This window comes from Triturus cristatus, chromosome 7 (genome assembly GCF_964204655.1).
Source record: "Triturus cristatus chromosome 7, aTriCri1.1, whole genome shotgun sequence".
Taxonomy (NCBI): domain Eukaryota; kingdom Metazoa; phylum Chordata; class Amphibia; order Caudata; family Salamandridae; genus Triturus; species Triturus cristatus.
In genome coordinates, this window is record NC_140590.1 from 1,191,833,471 (window position 1) to 1,191,853,920 (window position 20,450).

The 20,450-nt window shown below is 45.0% G+C and overlaps 1 protein-coding gene across 3 annotated transcripts in view; it reads right to left on the bottom strand.

Annotated features, from left to right (window-relative positions):
* TEP1 (telomerase associated protein 1) overlaps positions 1-20,450 on the bottom strand; it is a 1,383,286-nt gene that overhangs the window by 829,702 nt on the left and 533,134 nt on the right. For all 3 annotated transcript variants that reach the window (XR_014966740.1, XM_085618536.1, XM_085618535.1), the window contains exons 20-21: positions 11,515-11,635; positions 1,026-1,147 (exon numbers count right to left, since the gene is read on the bottom strand). Coding sequence is in view for 2 of the 3 variants with exons in the window: in XM_085618536.1 (XP_085474662.1) it covers positions 1,026-1,147; positions 11,515-11,635 (243 nt within the window). In the remaining variant the exon portion in view is untranslated. The remainder of the gene's footprint in view (positions 1-1,025; positions 1,148-11,514; positions 11,636-20,450) is intronic.

Genomic DNA, 20,450 nt, shown 5'->3' on the forward strand with positions numbered 1-20,450 from the left:
ATACAAATCAGAAAAAGGCACTTCTCTGGACCAATATCTACCTTTCTGCCAAATTTCGTGTAATTCCATTCCACGGGAAATTGCATGGGGAAAACAAATTTTGGGACCCTCCCTTTCTCTCAGCCCTCGCCTGACGGATCACCACTAAACTTTCAAGACAGTGACTGAAGTGAGCATCATACTAGTTTTAATAATTTTGCAAAGATTCATCAGATGGTGTCAAAGTTATTAGCAAAACAAAAAAAGCTTTTTGCACACACGTAAAAAACTATACCTTTGCCTTGTTTTTCTCATCCCCAGCTATACCCTAGTGCCTGCCCCAGTCAATAATACCTTTATCTCTAATTATGCCCTACTGTTTCTACCCCTGCCTACAGCCTAGTACAGCTTTCTCTCTCTAACCTACTAGCTCTAACTCGGACTATCACCTGGAAACAATATCCTGCCTCTTAATACTGAGGACCAGTGTCCTTTTTTTACTCACTTTGCACAAGACTACAGATCTGTTGATCATGCGGCCATCCTGCTCATACAAGAACTAGTTCTTCACGGCTCAAATTGTACTTTGTTCCCTTTATTCATCACCAATATATTAAAATATTTTGGCCTATTAATGTTTATTTTGCTGACTTTTTCCAAGACATGGGGACTCTGCAAGAATGCCACTAAATGGAATATATAAAATGAAACTGCTCAGATATGCAAATAGAGTTACACAGATTCTACTGGGTATGAAAATTTGGTGGTAAAAAATAAATTAAGGCTTTATCTGGGAACCAATGCGTTCAGAACATTAAGTGATGTGTACTCTTCTTTTGATTTTACTGACCAAGTTATTCCCGCTGCATGTAGCTTTAGCAAGCACTTGTTCCATTTTGTCCTAACTGGCCACTAGCAGATAGAACACCAACTTATTGCTTGCGAGATCAAACTATAGATAATGCATGTCGACATCACAGGCTCTAGAAGTGAATGAGAAATACTTGTGCAGTAAAAGGTATGTAATCTGAATAAGCAGCACTTACCTGATGAAGGCAGGATCTCTGAAGTAGAACAATGCACTAGGATGGGAGCTGCTGGGCATGTTCTTCAGGAACTGCATGGCTTCTAACTCCGTGATAGACGCCCCTCGTGCATATGACTGTAGCTAAAAGGAGTACATAACATGTGGCTATGAATAACACCCAATTCCTGAGTAACACATTGAAGCACTCAAATTCTATAAGAGGTATGCTTTATGCTGCACGCTTGCAGAGGCACTCCTGTGTCCTGCAGGGGAAACTGACTGCACTGTGTAACCTTTAAAAATACTGCACACATTTTAACCCCTTCAGTGCTGCGCGGATTCCCCCGCGGTGCTGAAGGGTTCGAGCGCGGGCGGGGCCATGACGGAACGGTTCCGTCATGAGCACAGCTCAACCGATGCTCATGACGGAACCGTTCCGTCATGAGCATGGAAGGGGTTAATAACACACATGTTTATTCTGTACCTGTTAACAGTAGTATTCCAATTTGAAGTTTAATATCTGAACAAAGGACAGTAGAAGGCTAAGAATACCATCACGATTGAATAATATTTCAGGGTAAAGAACATAACGTAGGTTTTCCTGAAATTTAGAACTGTAGAACTAAGCCAGAGAGGTCTACCTCGTTTGTACTTTACATGGATCAACATTTTGTAGCTTGGATGATGACTTTACCAAGCACCAAAAAAGGAGGAATGGTTAACAGTAGATTAGAGCTTTAAGAAGTAAATATCCTCCTGTTGGAAATGACCCTTTCTGCAGGATCACCCCCAAACCTTTGCCTTCCTCCTCCCCTTGCTGAATTCGTTTTTGTCAGCATTAGGACCCTGGACACCTTACCACTGCTAACCAGTGCGAAGGTTCAGGTGCTCTCATACAAATGTGTTAACATTGGCTTATCCACAATTGCCATATTTAATTTACTTATAAGCCCCTAGCAAAGTGCACTACATGTGCCCAGGGCCTGTAAATTAAATGCTACTAGTGGATCTGCAAAAGACACACAATTGATGGACGGAATGCAGAACAAATCAAAACATTCACCCCCATTTAAGAGATCTGGGTTAAATCCATCATTCTTTTGCTCACCATGCCACCCCAGTTTAGACCTGACCATATGCAAATCAGTCTTGACCCTGTGCCTCATGGGAATAGTCCAGCCCGAACTGCCAAGCCATGTCCTCCCCGGACCGGAAACAAGCATCCTGGGATCAAGACTGTTTTGCATATGGCTGAGTCCAAACTGGGGTGGCGTAGTGGGCAAAAGAATGATGGATTTAACCCAGATCTTTTGACTGGGGGAAAATGATTGCATTGTCAGCATTCCGCCCATCAAACACGGTTTGCTGTAACACTTTTTGCCCTAAGTGGGATGGGTCTGCCCAGACGTGGGTAGATTGCTCACTGTGTCACTGGGTTCAAGCTAGCCTGGCTGAAGAAGGGTGACATACCCAGAAACCGATCCCAGGATACGTGTTTCCGGTCCAGGGAGGACCTGGCCTGGCAGTTCGGTCTGGACTGTTCCCATGGGGCACAGGGTCAAGACTGATTTGCATATGGCTGAGTCCAAACTGGTGTGGCGTAGTGGGCAAAAGAACAATGGATTTAACCCAGATCTTTTGACTGGGGGAGAATGTTTGCATTGCCAGCATTCCATCCATCATTTGTTTGCTGTAACACTAGTGGATCTGCAGCATAAATTGTGCCACCTACTTAAGTAGCTCTTTAAACATCTCTCGGCCTGCTACTGTAGAGCCCATATGTGCAGTTTTACTGCTATTTAAACTTACCATTTAAAACCCCTTGCCAAGCCTCAAACTCCCCTTCAATTACATAGAAGTCAGTCACCTCTAAGGAAGGTAGGCCATAGGTAGCCAATAGGGAAGGGTGCTGTGTCACTAAATTGTAGGACATGTACATTGCAGTTTTACATATCCTGGTAGTAAAAATCTAAAAAATTCATTCTTCACTACTATGAAGCCTACCCACACATAGGTTAACATTGAGAATTCTTTATTACATTTAAAATGTTGAATTTCTGATTGAGAAGGAGTGGAACTGCCATGTTTGGTACCTATAGACTTGTAATAATAAACCCGTTTTATTGGTAAAGTTGGATTTATTATTACAAGTTTGAGATGGTGCTGAATGATATTTATCCTTCTACCCTTAGAAAACTTTATCTCCAATGGTGATACAACTCCCTCCCTATTCGTGCTCTTACTTACAGATTGCACCCCTCAACTACTGCTAATTGTCCTCTTTGCACTGACCTGCCTGAAAATGATCTCCATCTAATCTTTTTCTGTCCTCTATATATAGAATCTAGAAGGAAGTGGATTATTCCCCTATGTAAAAAATGGGGTTTTAAGAAACATTTGGAGGCTTTTCGAATACTTAAAACGGATTTATCACCACTAACCGTTTTTGCTGTTAGCAAATTTTTAGACGCAATGTGGAAAACTAGAATGAAGTTTTTGTAATTATGAGATCATCTAGTTTCATAGCTTTATGTTATGCTGGGTCACTGGCTCTAGTGTTATCCACCATGTCTGCTAACTTGACTAGTATTCATCTTCCGGCTATAAAGTGTATGATGGATATATTTCTTTTGATCGTATTAATTGTAACCTCATGTTATTTGTGTCTTCTTTTATGACTCATTGTAGTCGAAATAAAGATTAAAGAAAGAAAGATTACTACAACTTTAAAAATGCTAGTTTTAGAAAGTTGAAATTTTTCTGCTATTAAGTTTGAGGAATGTAGGACTCTGTGCACTTCAAACCCCCACTTTGAAGTCTCCCCCTCTTCTTTCATGACAATCCTTGGTAGCGCTAACAGTTTTGGCTGCTCCTAAGGAAATAGCCTTGGTTGTAGCCAGACTGTTTGTTAAGACAATATCACAACCCTGCCTTCCAGATTGAATGTAGGCTCTCCTGTACACCTGTGGGCACCTGGAGCCTCAAATAGATGACAAAGGTAGACGTTTGTATTGCAAAGCACCAAGACCGCGCACCCATACAGTATCTGTTTTGATGTTTTGAAGTGTGTCACTTATGTGTCTGCTAAATAACGTATGTCCCTAAAAGGGCGTGTAATATTTTAGCCTGCACCCCTGTGCATGAAGACCTGTACCTACACCACACATGCCTCCAGAGTACTGTGAACCCTGTAAGTCAGCAAAACCCACATTTATCATGTTCGTTGCTGCCTTGATAAATGTTGCTGAGGACTTGGCACCTTTCTTGGTTATGGCTTTAGCCTTTTAACACAAGCTCCAGCAAAAAGGGGTATTTGTGCCCATTTGGCAATGGTATTAACCAGAAATGGCCAATGCACTTGTAGTTTAATTGTTGTCAGAGCCATAAAGCTAACTATACAACACCAATTGTCTATTTGCCTTTAGGGTTTTTCATCATCTTTGTACAGCTGCTGTTACGACAGTCCGGTTTTCGTGGTCCATTAGAAATTCTAGTGCGGAAACTGTATATTTTGTTTAGGCATGGTAAAGCCATATGAATTGTTGTGGGATTTGTCATGAGGTTTAGCCCTTTCCACAAGACGTAGTCCAAGATAGGGTTTGACTTTGCCATCTTCCTTGGTTGGTCCTTGAACTTATGCAGGGACCAGTCTTGTGTGGGGTGGAAGACACTGGAAACTCAGCGCAAACGTTTTAGCTACTGTTTCCAGTATGGCATGAAAGCAGGAAATATCGTCCAGTGAAGAATCTGGCTGCATAGATGTTTTATCTTCTGCCTTGGGCAGGATGAAATCCCTCAATTTTTCCTCGACTTGACGATCACCTACTCCATCGGTTTTATGCTCTGGGACCTTGCTATCCTCCTCTTCTGAGTTGATGTCCTGGTCACTGTCTTGCAGATCATTTTCAACCATGTCTCTAAGAAATGGAGGAACTGGCTCTGGTGTGCGGTGGTGCAGGAAGATTGTCTGGAGGAGGGCTTAATGGAGAGTGCCCCTCATAACTCTGCACATTGTAGAAATATTAGAAGCTTCTTTCCTGTGATACTGTCCTCTAATCATCATCTTCATACTCTGAAATGTATTGGACATCTTGCTAAGTACTCTACATCAAAGCTTCTTCTTGGTCACAGACATACACATTCTACTCTGTATCTATGATTTGGGCTGGTAGATATGCAAAGACATTTAGTGCAATCAAGGGTTCTCTCTTGGCGAAAAGATATTTTATTCCATCATCAGGATTGTCAACAGAATAGTGTTCGGCACAATATACACTAAAGTAAATTGCCCTGGTAGTTGCCGATGTGGGAGTCGTCAATGTGGGAGTCTTTGAGGTGGTCATCAATGAGGAAAACCTCCACAATGGACTCGATGGGTCACTGCTGAAAGACCTTTTTGCATATTGATAGAATGATGGTCAGCAGTGCTGTCCCTGAGAACAAAATCACTCCCGAGCTTACATGCAGTATTTCCCTAGCTCCCAGTACATCTAAGGAAAGTCCACAAATGGAGAACAAAGATGTCCTTATTAATGAAACCTTTAAGGATACACAAATAATACCGGTCTTTAATCTCTCTAAAACTAACTTGGATGAACCTGCTAAAGAACTCTTATCCCGAGGCCTTACCTTTGTCCCCACCACTTATCTTGACTGTTTCAAAATGATGACTGACATCCAAGCATTTTTTCGCAAGATCCGCCTCAAAAGATTTTTTGAGGAAAGTCCTACCCAAATTAATGACAACGGAACGGGACTTAGACCTAAATCTACCTTTACACCAACCTTAGATCAAGTGGGTGCTGAAGTAGAGGTGTTTGAGAAAGTAGTGAGTTCCAAAATTCAAAAACTCCTCTCCTTTGTCCCCAAACCCAAGTACAACTTGAACTACTCTGAATATCAAGCCTTGAAACAACTGGCCAATAATCCTGAGCTAACCATTAAACCCGCCGATAAGGGAGGAGGTATAGTGGTACTAGATAGTTCGGCCTATGTACACCAAATTGAGACTATGCTTAATGTCCCTGAACATTATGCAAAACTTAGGTCATACCCGGAAGAAAGAATCAAAACGGATATTCTGGACATCACCCAAAGGGCACTTGATAGGGGTACTTTGTGCATTCAAGAATTCAACTATCTTAATACAGAACATCATCGAATACCCATCCTTTATGGGGTTCCCAAAATACACAAGAACCCTTTGTCTCCTCCCTTTAGACCAATAGTTTCTACTATTGGGTCTTTGACTGAGCCGTTGTCCAAATATGTGGACACTTTCCTTCAACCTTTGGCCTCTAAACTTCGGGGTTACATAAAAGATACAGGACACCTCATTAATGAAATAGAGGGTACTTCATTTAACAGCCACACTGATTTTCTTGTATCAATGGATATCGAAGCGTTGTATACTAACATCCCGCAAATAGGAGCCCTAGAAGCAGTTAAACATTGTTTGGAGAATGATGAGAGCCATGCAGATCGGTTATTTCTCCTTGAATGTTTAGCCATAGTATTGAAGGAAAACTACTTTGAATTTAATGGACAAATTTTCAAACAAATACTTGGAGTAAGCATGGGAGCTGCCTGTGCACCCAATGTAGCTAACATCTACATGGGAGAGTTTGAGAATAAGTTCATCTTTAATGAAATAGCTCCATTTAGCGAAAATATTACCAACTGGCATCGCTTTATTGATGACATCTTTTTTATTTGGAGGGGACCGGAAGAACAGCTCCATGAGTTTATGTTGTGGATTAATCTTTGTGATACCCACCTTAAGTTTAGCCCTAACATAAGTAAATCCAAAATTGAATTCCTGGACATCTGGATACAAATCATGGATGAGAAAATAGAGGTTAGCCTCTATACCAAGCCCACGGCCAAGAATACCTTGCTCCAATATTCTAGTTACCACCCCCGCAGTCAGAAAGACAACATCCCCTTCAGCCAATTCCTACGGCTCCGTAGGAATTGTACCACCATATCAAACTACAATTTAAATGCTGAAGAGCTGAAATCCAAGTTTGCTAATAGAGGCTATCCCCCAAAATTAATAAAGGATGCCTACAAACGAGCAAAATACTATGACAGAACAGTATTATTGCAGACTAAGGAAACGAAAAGTGAGGAGAAATTGGTCTGTGTAACCACCCATTCCAACATTGACAATAAGATCAGACAGGTCATTAACAAAGAGTGGCATATTTTGAATTCAGATAGCTCCAAAAAAACCATACCTAAGCCTATCTTTGCGTTTAGACGCAATAAAAACCTAAGGAATTCTTTGGTCAAGTCTAAGATACCCTCTGTGAATACTTATGTACAGAAATCAATTACTGGAGCTAGACCCATTAGTGGAACACACAAATGTGGCAACTGCCATGCCTGCCAGTTTGCTATTGTTACTAGTGAATTGATTTGGAATAAACGTACTTTTTCTTTTAAAGAAATGACCAACTGCCGCACTCGCAATATAGTCTACCTTATCCTTTGTCCTTGCAACAAAGGATATGTAGGCGAAACCAGCAGAGAATTTCGTGTACGTTTTAGTGAACACAAGTCAGCCATACACAATAAGCGAGAGGGGGCCCCCTTGGTGGCCCACTGGATTGACCAACAACACACTATCTCTGACCTCAGGTGGCTAATCTTGGAACATATCCACCCAGCGAACAAAAGTAATGTGGATGCTGCTAGACGTAAAAGAGAGGTCTTTTGGATTTATATTCTCCAAACTCAAGAAAAAGGCCTGAACGAATACCTGCCATGGGAAAATGCGATTATATGAGTCCTCCATTCCTGATCTCCTGCTGTTGCTATTTGACAGATCCATTTATGTAGTGTGTATTTTTGAGACATTTCGAGTTCTACATGTGCCATGAAGAAGCAGGGCTAGTAGACTGATATTTGCAGATTCTTCTCATTATTGTATCAGTTGTTGCGTGTTTTTATTTTTTCCATCAGTGAGGACATTTTACTTTGCATGTCTGCTCATACATGCACCTTCCGTTACACTTCCTAATTGGTTTCTCCAATTGACGAGAATGAGTATTTAATACCTCTCTACATTACTTATCGATCAATATCCTTCATGGATCTGTTAATCATATATGGTCTCTATTAAATCCATTCTCAGTCCTGCGTTTATTTCCTTGGCCGCGATCGGCAGACTTCGTATATCAGTCCTTTGTTTATTATGCTGCCCCTTTACTTCCGGGTTGCCTTATAAGGAAGACGCCAGAACACTCCGTGTTCCAGGCAGGCTATCGGGAGAAACAGGACCCATCTTGCGCCTATCCGGGTAAGCATTAGACGGACACCGCCGTATCACTATGGTACCTATTTTTAGAGTTAGATCCCCGGTATCATTCTTTACGCTTTGTAGATCTTGGGTGTATTTATCTTTACAGATTGAATGCGAACACCGTTCACCCATACCGGATCCCACCCGCCACTCATTACGCTACTTAGGACTATAGCCTACCAATCTGTGTTACGGAAACTTGTAAGGTATTTATACATTTTTTCCATCAAGCCCCCTTAACTCGTTGAATTATACTAGTTTTTCCTTGCTCTTACTTAAATTTAGTGTTTATTCACCTCTAGGTCTTGAGTAACCTGGAGACCACGCAGATGGTATTCATACCATACTCCTGGCAAACCTGAAACTTCTCTGATTTACTTATTATATATATCCAGGCTTGGATATTATTTATGTGGATGACGACCTACGTTGTAGGTAAGCTGCCAAGTATGGCACCTACAATATCGACCTTACCCTGATTGATTTTTTGGTTCAGTCTATATATTTCTACCTTTTCAGGTTACTCTTGAATGTGACCATTTCAATTTTACCTATTCAACCAACCCTGAATTAAGAGATGGCATTGTTGAAAACATCGACCCAAACTGCCTTGTAAATTCCTGCTACCTCGGCAGAGTAAGTAAGTTAGTTGGTGCCGCATTAGCGCCTCTAGTACCTTATGCTCGCTGTCACACCCTGCACAAAGAAATACCAGTAGACCACTGTCGCTCACACTACTAGACTGTAGAGATACAATTGTGTTGACATGTCCTCTAAATCTGCACGCGCTGCTTGAGAGATTGTTTGTTTACATCCTTTAATAGTTCCATCTAGGATATATAACTTTCATATCTAGCACTATCCGTTTTATTTCAGCTCTCTTTGTTTAAAATTCCTCTTCTGTGCATATGAGTATTTACCAAAATTTCCTAGAAGAGTCAAAATGTGTCTGTCCTTTATTCTATTTCTCCAGTTCCTATATAATTATTCTACATAAAGAACGAAGTTGCTGTCTTCCTTGTACCCTCTTATCATTAGAGAGCCGATGCATGACAAGTATGTGCATATATTCTATGTTTATATCCTCTTATGTCTAATATCTAGGTGATGGGCTTTTGGAATCTTATTTCCCTCATTATTCTTTTTTATCTATGGTGATTGGTTTTCATCACGGGCACACATGAGCCCCTAACGCTTCTTTTCTATTCTATTTTTTATAAAGCTCCTCCCACCTCCTCAAAGAAATTAGCTAACTTAAAATCATGATAAATATATTCATATAAGTTTTTTTACCCACAGACCAACGGCTGTTATCATTGATTGTGTGACTATACCTTGCTAGGTTGGACACCTAACTAGGCCCAGAGGCCTTTTTGTTGTTTGAAAGACCACCAAAGAACGCCCTGAGGAAGGAGCCCTCTAAAGCAACTCGTGTGCTCCGAAACGCGCGTAGGCGCTGGTCTCATGTGTATTATGCACAACCCATGGTTTTAATCGCTATTATATTGATTGTTTGTGTTCAATAATGTTTGTTTGTCTTTTTTAGTTATATTGGTCATAATTGTTTTCATTGTTTTTGAATTTATGTCACATATATGTCTTTTAGATGTATTGTCCGTACTTTGTTAAGGTTAGTCACAATTGTGTCTCTATATTATGATATGTGTTTATGTTGCCAAAAAGAATAATGAAAAAATGGGGAAAAAAATTTAACAAAATGAACAAATAAATGAAATAATTTTGTTTTTTACACCGTGGTCTGTGGTTGTTGTTAAAATTGTGGACATATTGCCCTTTTGAAAGATAAGCGTAGGAAGTTTTGTGTTCTATGTAGTATATTTATCCCTGTATCCTTCCACGCTCATGAACTCTATCAGGGTCCCTCTTCCGTAGTTCTTTCAGTCAACAACACTATGACCTTCGCTGGTGATGGAAAAGCTAACGATGAGGCCGCTGTAGGTCTCATCGATAATGATTCTGTGGACTATGGCATTTTCTTCACTGAAACTGGTGGGCCTCCCATCGATGATGGGTTCGGCTGGGGTTAGTAGGGGAGCTGGCAGACACCAAGAAGGATCCATTTTACACATTATTTTGTGTACAGGTTGTTAAGCTGCTCTTCCAATGCCATTTCTTAAGAGGGCTTGGCTTTCCGATTCACTGAGGCAGAAACCGGCACTTCTCCGGTGTACTCTAGTTCTTGGAGTTCAATGTGACTTTTTACTCTGCCTTCAAAAAGTGCTTCGAAGAGCACTTTGTGCTGAATAATCCCCTAAGCAGGGGTCAACCCTTTTAGAGGGGCCAACCCTCTTCCTCTCGAAGAGATACACGGCCAATCTCCTTACCCTGTTCTTCAGGGTCTAAGATGAAAGATTTGCTGATGCTGCATTTGAATGTTTTATATGAAAAGTACAGACAATAAATGCACTGTAAGTGCTGATCATCAGAGTAGATTTTTCTTTGTCTGCAGCTTGAACATGTTTTAAACCGAGACATCTTCTACTTTTCTGCCATTATGGCAGTTGGACATGTCTCAGAAATGGAAGATATGTAGATGTGGAGCTGACAATAGTAAATCTGCACTTACCTGTATATACTCGTTAAGACAATACAGTAGTAGTCAATATGCTGCAATCAATATTGATGTTGGACAAACTTTTGTCACTCAATAGTGTGACATATCACCAAATTCCTCACAGGGGCAAAACAATTGGGTGCTGCGAAATAATCCTCCCCCCCCCCAAAGCTTTTAAGATGCAATCACATGCACTCCAGCTCCACCAACTTTCAGAATACTGGACCAAACATTTTAAAAACCTGCTCCATTACTTTTATCACACACAAAGATAAAAGACTTTGACCAACCTCCCGAATATCAAGACCACTAAAATTCAGATTAATTTGACAATCACATCCTACAAACATGAAGATTGGGCAACTGTACATTCCCTAACCACCACTGAGGTGGACGGATATGCGGAGACAAAGAGGTGACCTATCAAACACATTTTCTTGACCAATATCGCAACCCTATTACTTCACTGAAAGAAAGAAATCCTCCAGCAAACATACAAAGCACCTTCCATCACTATGCCATGCACACCCTTTGGAGTAAAACAACATCCTCCACACTCCTTGATCACCAGTAAATCTGTGACTAACACGTCATCAATTATTAAGCTTGCAAGTAAAATCTTCTTACCCATTCAAAGTGTGGAAGATTAGGTAGATCGTATTTCTGAGGTACATGCCCATACCGGTCTCCCAGAATGCCTATGAAGATCTGGCTCCGTGCAACCTCTGAAAGGCACAGACCCAGTTGCCTAAAACGAGAATACAGCAGAAAATATTAATTTCCCGCCTAATGCGTAAGGCTGCAAAGAAGAAAGGATAATGCCTGCTTCTTAGATCTGGTGCTTGATATCCTATGTGACAGTGCAAGTCCAAATAAAATCACTTAAATGTTAAGGATGTGAACCCAGACTTCAATACCTAGTCTTATTCCTTTACACATAGTAACATGTTATTTTGTCAAATTTCTAAAATGAAGCAAGTCATTCAAATGAACCAAGTTTGATGTAGCAATTCACCACTTCTGTGATGTTTCTATAGCTTACATGAGATTGTATTATATTAATCAATTGTCACTTTTTATGGCACCTTGGGTAAATCATTAATATTTGCACAAAATAGGCATGCTTGAGACCCAAAATTAAGAAAGCAAAATCAAAACAAAAGAAAAATGCAACAGATATTAGATAAAATATATAGTCAACGTTTCAACCCTCCCTTCTTTTAGGAACTCACTCCCCCAACCACTAGACGACCATCCTGAACCACCAATCCCATTCTTTCTATGAAAGGTACTCTTTAAGGCTAGGTTAATACTATAGATCCCAACTCCCACCCACATTGCTCTAAGTTTTGCACTTTAATGGAGGATCTTTTGGAAGAGCTGGGATCACAGAGTCCACATCCATATAACACACCTTGAGTATATGACCTGGACTCAATACAAATCTCCCTTGCTGTATTAAGTAGGTCTGAAAAGGAGACCATACATTTTTTAATTTTGGGACTCTGTCTTATACTATAGCTGTGCGTTTCTCCATCACCCATATTGACCATGCTTTGGATCATACTGTCTTCTTCGGGGTGAGGATGAGGATCTACAAAATTGAGCTACAGTTGCACAAGTTACTTACTTGTGTAACAATATATCTGTAAGAGACATTAGTTAGTGATAGATTCCTTACCTTAGAATATCCCCAGGCGTCAGACTGGATCCGGAAAGTTTTCATCAGCAGTACCCCTGTGCTTCGGCAGGCGTCGTCGTGCGGCTCCGCGTACGTCGCTGGCGTCGTAGTCGCCAAGATGACGTTGTCTGAGCTACTTAGACACGCCCACGCGCGCTGACGTCAGTTCTGTACATGACTTTCCACGCCAGGAATGCAGAGCCATGCCAGAGACAGACTTCTGGTGCAATAGAACTAGGGCCCTGAAAGGGATGAACTTAACCCTAGAAATCAGTTCGCAGAACGTGGAGGATGGCGGGCGGTAAGGAATCTATCTCTAACTAATGTCTCTTACAGATATATTGTTACACAAGTAAGTAACTTGTGCATCTGAAAGAGACAAGTTAGTGATTGATTCCTTACCTTAGAATACATACCCAAGCAATACCAACCCCGGTGGTGGGTCTGCGAACTGAGATTACACCAGAAAGCCACGAAGAACCGAACGGCCAAAAAAGCTGTCTCTCCGGACTGGACTATCAAAGCAATAGTACTTAGTGAAAGTTTGCAGCGAGGCCCACAAGGCCGCCTGACAGATATCCTGCAGTGGGACACCGCATCCCAATGCTGTAGTAGCCGGTGTCGTCCTTGTCAAATGGGCGCGCAACCCTACCGAAGGTTCCTTTTTAGCCAAAGAGTAACAGGCATGAATACACAAGACAACCCAGCGAGAGTTAGTTCCCTTGTGCACAGTCCGGCCTGTCTTGGCGCCCACGTAGCCAACAAAGAGCTGGACATCCACCCGGAATGGTTGTGTGCGGTTGAGGTAGAATGAAAGTGCACGTTTTGGGTCCAGACTGTGGAGTCGCTCTTCCTCTTGGGAAGGGTGCTGAGGCGAAAAGAAGGTGGGCAGAGTGACAGTTTGCCCTAGATGAAAGGCAGTGACTACTTTTGGTAGAAAGGAGGGACGTCGCCGAAGCACAACCATGTCCAGATGAACCACCAGTAAAGGAAGTTTGCATGAAATAGCCTGGAGTTCACACACGTGCCGAGCGGAGGTGATAGCCACAAGGAAGATAGTTTTCAAAGTTAATAACCGTAAAGGACAGTTATGAAGAGCCTCAAGGGAGCACACATTAAGTATGTGAGAACCAGGTTCAAGTCCCGCTGAGGCATCCCAAAAGGAATAGGAGGGAAAAGGTGAGTAATGCCTTTGAGAAATCCATTGACAACAAGGTACTTGAAAAGAGATGGCTGATCAGGCAGCCTGAAAAAGGCTGAAAGAGCAGAAACGCAGCCCTAATAGCAGAGCCCTTCTGGGCCAAAGAGAGAAGGAACAATAGGACCTCAAAAAGAGGGGCAGAAAGGGGATCTACAGCCTTCGCTGTGCACCATGCCACAAATTTGTTCCACCGGCAGGCGTATACAGTTTTAGGTGAGGGACGCCTTGCTGCCACATTCACATTACAGACTTCAGGAGGCAAGTCAAATGGAATCAACTGTCGCCGCTCAAACTCCATGCAAGGTGGTGGAGGCTGTACAGGTTCGGGTGGAGGACCGTCCCCTGTCGCTGCGATAGAAGATCCTCCCGAAGAGGCAGTCGGATCGGGGGGTCCACGCTCATACTGAGTAGCTCGGAATACCAAACTCTTCGAGCCCAGTCCGGTGCCACAAGAATGACTTGGGCCCGGTCACGTCTGATCTTCTTCAGCACTCTGGGTAGAAATGGTATAGGCAGAAAGGTGCACAACAGACCGCAACTCCACTCGCGACGAAAAGCATCTCCGAGCGAGTGCCGCCTTGGAAACTCCAACGCTCCGAACTGCGGACATTGCGCGTTCTCTCCTGTGGCAAAAAGATCTAACCAAGGTTCTCCCCACTGTTGAAGACCTTGCGCCACCTTCGAGTGAAGACGCTATTCGTGATCCATTATGCACCAGCGGCGGAGGACGTCCGCCCAGGCGTTCAAAGAACCAGCCAAGAGTTGAACCACCATGGTAACACCCTGGCGTTCCAGCCACGACCAGAGGCGCAGAGCCTCCTGACACAGGGTCCACGACCCCACCCCGCCTTGCTTGTTGCAGGACCACATGGCGGTGGTGTTGTCTGAACACCTGTACTACCCTCCCCTTGACAGAGGAAAGGAATGCCTTCAGTGCAAGTAGGATCGCCCTGAGCTCCAAAAGATTGACATGGAGCTGAGACTCCGCAGGAGACCAGAGGCCCCTGATCTCTGCCTCTCCCATGTGGCCTCCCCATCCCAGGAGGGGCGCGCCCGTCATTACTGTGCACTCCGGTTGGGGAAGGGAAAGGGATCTGCCGCTGACCCAACGCTGGTGCGGGAGCCACCTCTGCAAGTTTTGTGAGTGCTCTCCAAGATCCGGACGGAGATGGACAGGTGTCCCTGATGCTGCATCCACTGGAACTTCAGGGCCCACCGCAGAGCCCGCATACGCCATTTGGATGGAGGGATCAGCAGGATGCAGGATGCCATGAGGCCCAGCAGCCTCAGTGTTGTTTTGACTGAAACCCAGGACGAGGGCTGAACGATCAGAACCATAGCCCCAATGTCCCAGACTCACATTTTGGGAGGAGAAACCGGAAATTGTGCCGTGTCAAGAACCGCTCCGATGAAGAGGAGCTTCTTAAGGGGAATCGGCATCCTGAACTTCTCCTTCCCGAAGAAGCGATTGACATTCTGGAGGGCTAAGAGAGGACACATACCTGTGTCCTCCTTTGGAAGCAAGAAGCAGTGGGAATGACAACCACGACCCACTGAGGGCGTTGGAACGCGCTCAATGGCCCCCGTGCCAAAAGGGCCGCAACATCCTGCTGGAGAAGTTGAAAGTGAGCCCCCGAAACGCGGTGGAACAGAGTTGGCATGGCTGGAGGTGTAGTCTCAAAGGGGAGGGAGGAGCCCTTTCGGACTATTTGCAAAACCCACTTGTCCGAAGTGACGGTGCGCCAGTGGAGGAGGTGATGGTAAATCCTGACGCCCACTGGCGTTAGGTGGGCCTGAAACACCTAACTAAGAAGGGTTGGAGGCCGTGGTGACTCGGGCGGTGGTGGTTACTGACCCACCCGCAGGCCCCCGTGACCCACCGCAGAAGGACCCCCGTCCTCGGCTGCGCCCGTTGCCCGGTAGTCCTTAAAGCATCCCAACGTGCTATCCACTTTGTCACCAAGGAGGCGCGTGCCATCAAAGGGCATTTCTAACAAGGATGTCTGGACATCTCTAGGAAGCCTTCTGAGCCAGGTGCCACTGTTGCGGAATTTTGCCCTGGCGAGGGACTCAGAGGTGTGAAGGCCACAACGGATAGTGAATTTTGCTGCATCTCTCCCCTCGGTAATGGCTTGGGAGAGCCGAGCCTCCGCAGGACAGTGAGCCAGCACAGACGCCACTGTGTCCCACACAGAGTGAGCACAGCGACCCAAAAGGCAAGCAGCAGTCACAGACCACAGTCCGTAACTGGCGAAGGGGAAGATATGTTTTCCCAACTGCTTTAGTGTTTTGGAATCCCGATCCGGAGGTGCAGAGGGGAATGCGCTTGGAGAAGGAGGGGCCTGGACAACCAGACTCCCCGGCGTTGGATGTTGAGTGAGGAAATTGTGGTCGCCCACAAGAGCCCCTGTGGTAGGTTTGGACCAGGCATGTAAAGAAACGTCTGGAAGTGCATCATTAAAGGGCAGTAGCGGCTCCGCCGAGGCCATTGCGTGCAGCACTTTAGAAGAGATTGGTGCTGATTGGCACTGTCGGGAGCTCGAGGTGAAGAGCCCCGGCTGCCCCATGTAACACCACATAAAATGCTCCAACCTTTTCCGTGGCCATGGAAGAATGGGAACAGTGTACCAGGGTGTGGAGAGAAATCCAGAATGCCTGGATCATCCCCAGCGTCATCAATCCGATTCATCCTCACACTGAGCTGCAAGAGGGTCCACAGACCCCTACTAGTCTTTGCCCACGTCTTTGGGCTGTTTGAGAGGCCGTAGGCTGTTTGAGAGGCCGAGCAGCCTGGGGAAAGGGATAAAATCTCCAACCCCGGACTAGGAATCCGTGGAGAATAGACCAATCCAGGCTCGACATAGTCCGGCCGTGGAGGCAACAGCACTGAGGCCGGAGCCAGCGGCGGCACCGAGGCTGGAGCCAGAAGCGGCGCCAGAGCCAGCGCGGCACCGAGGCCTGAGCCAGCTGTGGTGCCGAGGCCGGAGCCAGCGGCGGCGCCGGAGCCAGCAGGGTATCTTGCCGGCGTAGCCCAGGCCAAAGCTGGCGTCACGGGGGCGGAACCACCCAACAGGTCCACAGGGTTCGAAGGCGTTTCGGAGGGACCCAAAGGGGCAAATAAATGGCCCATGGTCGACAGGAATACCAGTATTCCTTCCGAAGGCGAGTACGGCCCCGGGGAAGGGGGGTAGGCCGCAGGCAACAACGGAGGCTCCACTGGAGCCGCGGGGAAGTGACCACCTGCCCCCTCCACCGCGACCGGTGAGGGGTAGATGAAGAGCGACGCCGCTTCTTCGACTTGGTATGGCACTTCGACTTACTTGTCCCCGATGCTAATGAACAATGGCGGCGGCTCCGCAACCGGTCCCTCGTCCTCCCACAGGAGCGGTACCTCGATCTGTGCGTAACCGATTGCCGGGCCTCCAACAACTTTCGGGAACGCTCCCGCAAAGCTTTTGGCTCCATGGTCCGACAATCTGGGCACGCCTCGGGGTCATGGGTGTGCCCCAAGCAGAAGAGACCCACGTCATGTGAGTCCGCCACCAACATGTTCCGACAGCAGGCCCTACAGGACTTAAACTCGGGCATCCCTACTGCATCAGGGGCCGAGTACTCAACAATACAAGAGAAACAAGCCCTCAGAAACCAAGTTAAAATATTAACTAGGAGTACTGCTCTCTCTTGGATCTGCGCTTGCTGGCGCGGAAAAAGAAAGAACTGATGTCAGCGCGCGTGGGCGCGTCTAAGTAGCTCCGACAACATCATCTCGGCATCTACGACACCAGCGACGTACACATAGTCGCAAGACAACGCCTGCCGACGCGCAGGGGTACTGCTGACGAAAACTTTCCGGATCCAGTCTGACGCCTGGGGATATTCTAAGGTAAGGAATCTATCACTAACGTGTCTCTTTCAGATAATCTGGCTGCAGAAGGAGGTGGGCAAAGAGCTCCCCGTTCAGTGAAGACACCAGATATTTATATTATTCCCTTGTGTCACTGAGAACTACAGTCAGAGTAGTCATACTCCATTCCAAGCCAGCAAATTCCTTAATTTTTTTTTCAACTATACTCTTTAAATACAATTGGATTATCTCACAATTGCACCATTTGTGGAACATTATGACCCTTTCCTAGCTTCAACTACAACACTTGAAAGAAGACACAAACACTGCGCGGAGGACAGTGGGAGTTAAATACCATCTTAATATAATTGTATAACTATTGTCCATTAAGTACATAGGGAAGCAGAGGCAGCATCCTCCCTTAAGCGTTTCCCTGAGGGATCTTCTATTTCTCTCCCTAATTCATCTTCCCATTCAACGAAGTAATTGGAGGGGGGTTACATTTTGTCAGTGAATCTGCTAGGTACTGATATAATCGTCTCATGATCTTTGAAAAGGACCTTTATGTATATAATCCATGATGGTGACAATCTTTTGGGGTCCTGTGGCAGTGTAATAATTGGGCACAATGAAAAATGCTGAACTCCTCAGGGTTTCACCATCAACAGGTATCAACTTGAATAAGAGGTTTACCTTTCAACAAGAAGTCATTCCGGAGCATGGCCAGGGCAGGGACCTGAGAAGGCAGCACCACTGAGCTCCATGTTTCGGGTCCCTGCCTGAGCCTACAACGCAACAAAGGCTTCTCTAAAATTAACCTTCAAGGTTCTTAAAAGGTGTATAAGGAGGGGAGGAAACCTGGATGACTGGCTGGCGGGGCGGTGGCAGCTTTCCAGTGCTTTTTCACTACGTGGACTGAAGCTTCCTCAGTGGGCAACCAGCAGTGCTGTGACCCAGAGCTTGAAAAAGAGAGTCCGGGTGATCATCGGAGACCACCACCTTGAAGAAGCTCTTGTGACCTAGTAGGCGGCAACAGAGGGGATGGAGACGAGTGGCTCAGACACGGCTGACTGGATTTAGCAGCAATACTTGATCCCCAGCTGCAGGGGCATTCAGTGGGCTGGACTATGGCATACCCTTCTCCACATAACTAGCGGAACAAAGCCTATCCCAACCATAACGGTCCACAACAGGGAAGAACAAGACAACACGTGACAAATGGCCCCTAAAGACCAAGAGAAACCATAACAATAACCACCTCAGACAGCCTACAGCAGAGTTTCCCCGGATAAATATAACTCAGTATTTGTAAAGCGTGAACTAATCACCCGTAAGAGTTTCAAGACGCTGGGGGACATTGGGGAGATTAAGTGAATTATTGCCTAGAATCACATGATGCTGAGCTGATCTGCCTCCGGGGATCGAACTGTGAGCCCTGCACTCCCGAGTCAGCCACCCTGGCCGCTGCGCCACACCTATCCCATAAGACATCAGCCCCCAATTCTGGATCGTAGCGGTGGCGGAGGCATATCATTTTACCCCATCTCCTGCAAGTTGGTAGTAATTTACAGTGATGGCAGAAAACAGAGCGAAAATGTCCTAAATTACATCAGTCAAAAATATGCTACATGTCCAAAAGCAGAGGGTGTTCCCCCTCTAAGCAGGTCCAACCACTTCAAAATGCAGAAATCCCCAACTTCTACAGTCTCACAGGCACCAGCAACCAAAGAAGACATCCAACTACTACCAAAGAAATTTCACAAGGATATAACCTTCTTGTGGCAGGATTTTGCTAATAATACTCTCCAACTTGGACCACTTAAAAAAACTGAATTGTGCTTTAACCAGGTTGAAGCAGGCACATGAGAAGAATGAACACTCCATTGAATCGACTCCTTCAAACAGCAAAACATTGCAATGGTAGAAAAGGTCAACGATATTAAAATCACTGTAGGCGAAACATCTGCCTAGATAGGTATTAATAAAGAGGTGCCAAATGATGACTTGGAACCACATGAACAGGCTCTTTTCATCCAAATACTTCAGCTACCTGTTGCGCTACTGATTTGCATTAATCATACCCAATGAGTGCTCTTGACTTTCCAACTGTGGAAAAACTTGGCACCAGAACTGCCTACATACATCCATTTATCCCAGGAAAAAAGCAATTTCTAGCTGCAGTTCGCAAACAAGATCCGGTGTCTTTCAGGAGTGATAGCACTTTCTTCCATGATATTTAACTGCATACCCTAGCCAAACCCAGAGAGTTCAAAGACATTACCGCCCACATCCAAAATAAGAATATGCCCTAAAGGTGGAGCGATCTATTCTGCCTAAAACTCTCCATCAGCGGAAAACATGCTGGCATCAGGGAAGTCAAGGAGGCAAAAGAGGTCCCCAGCCTTCAGAATGCGCTCTCACCAGACAAAGGGTCCGATCTGTCGGTCCCATATGTTACCGGAGGAGAATTAATATGATCAACTGGGAGGCCACTATTTTATCCAGGAATCTGCCAGTCCTCTCTGGATTCCCTATTCACTTCATCATTATGTGCTGACTAGCGTCAGTAGGAAGCCACCCACCTCCCACTCCATCCTACCTGGTATGTAACTACTCGGGATCCCAAGCCATTTGTAAACGCCTTAATTACGGAGTCTAAATGTCTTGATCTGTACACAGAACGAGATAACAATAAAAATAAAGCAATTATGAAAAAAACAACCTTTGACTCCCACCCCCCATGGCCTGCTTCACCAGCAGGGTCCCCCAGACCTAGGAGCGCAAAAGAGTAGCTATGATGAACTATAGTCTTCTATTGAGGATTAGGACAAGCTTCA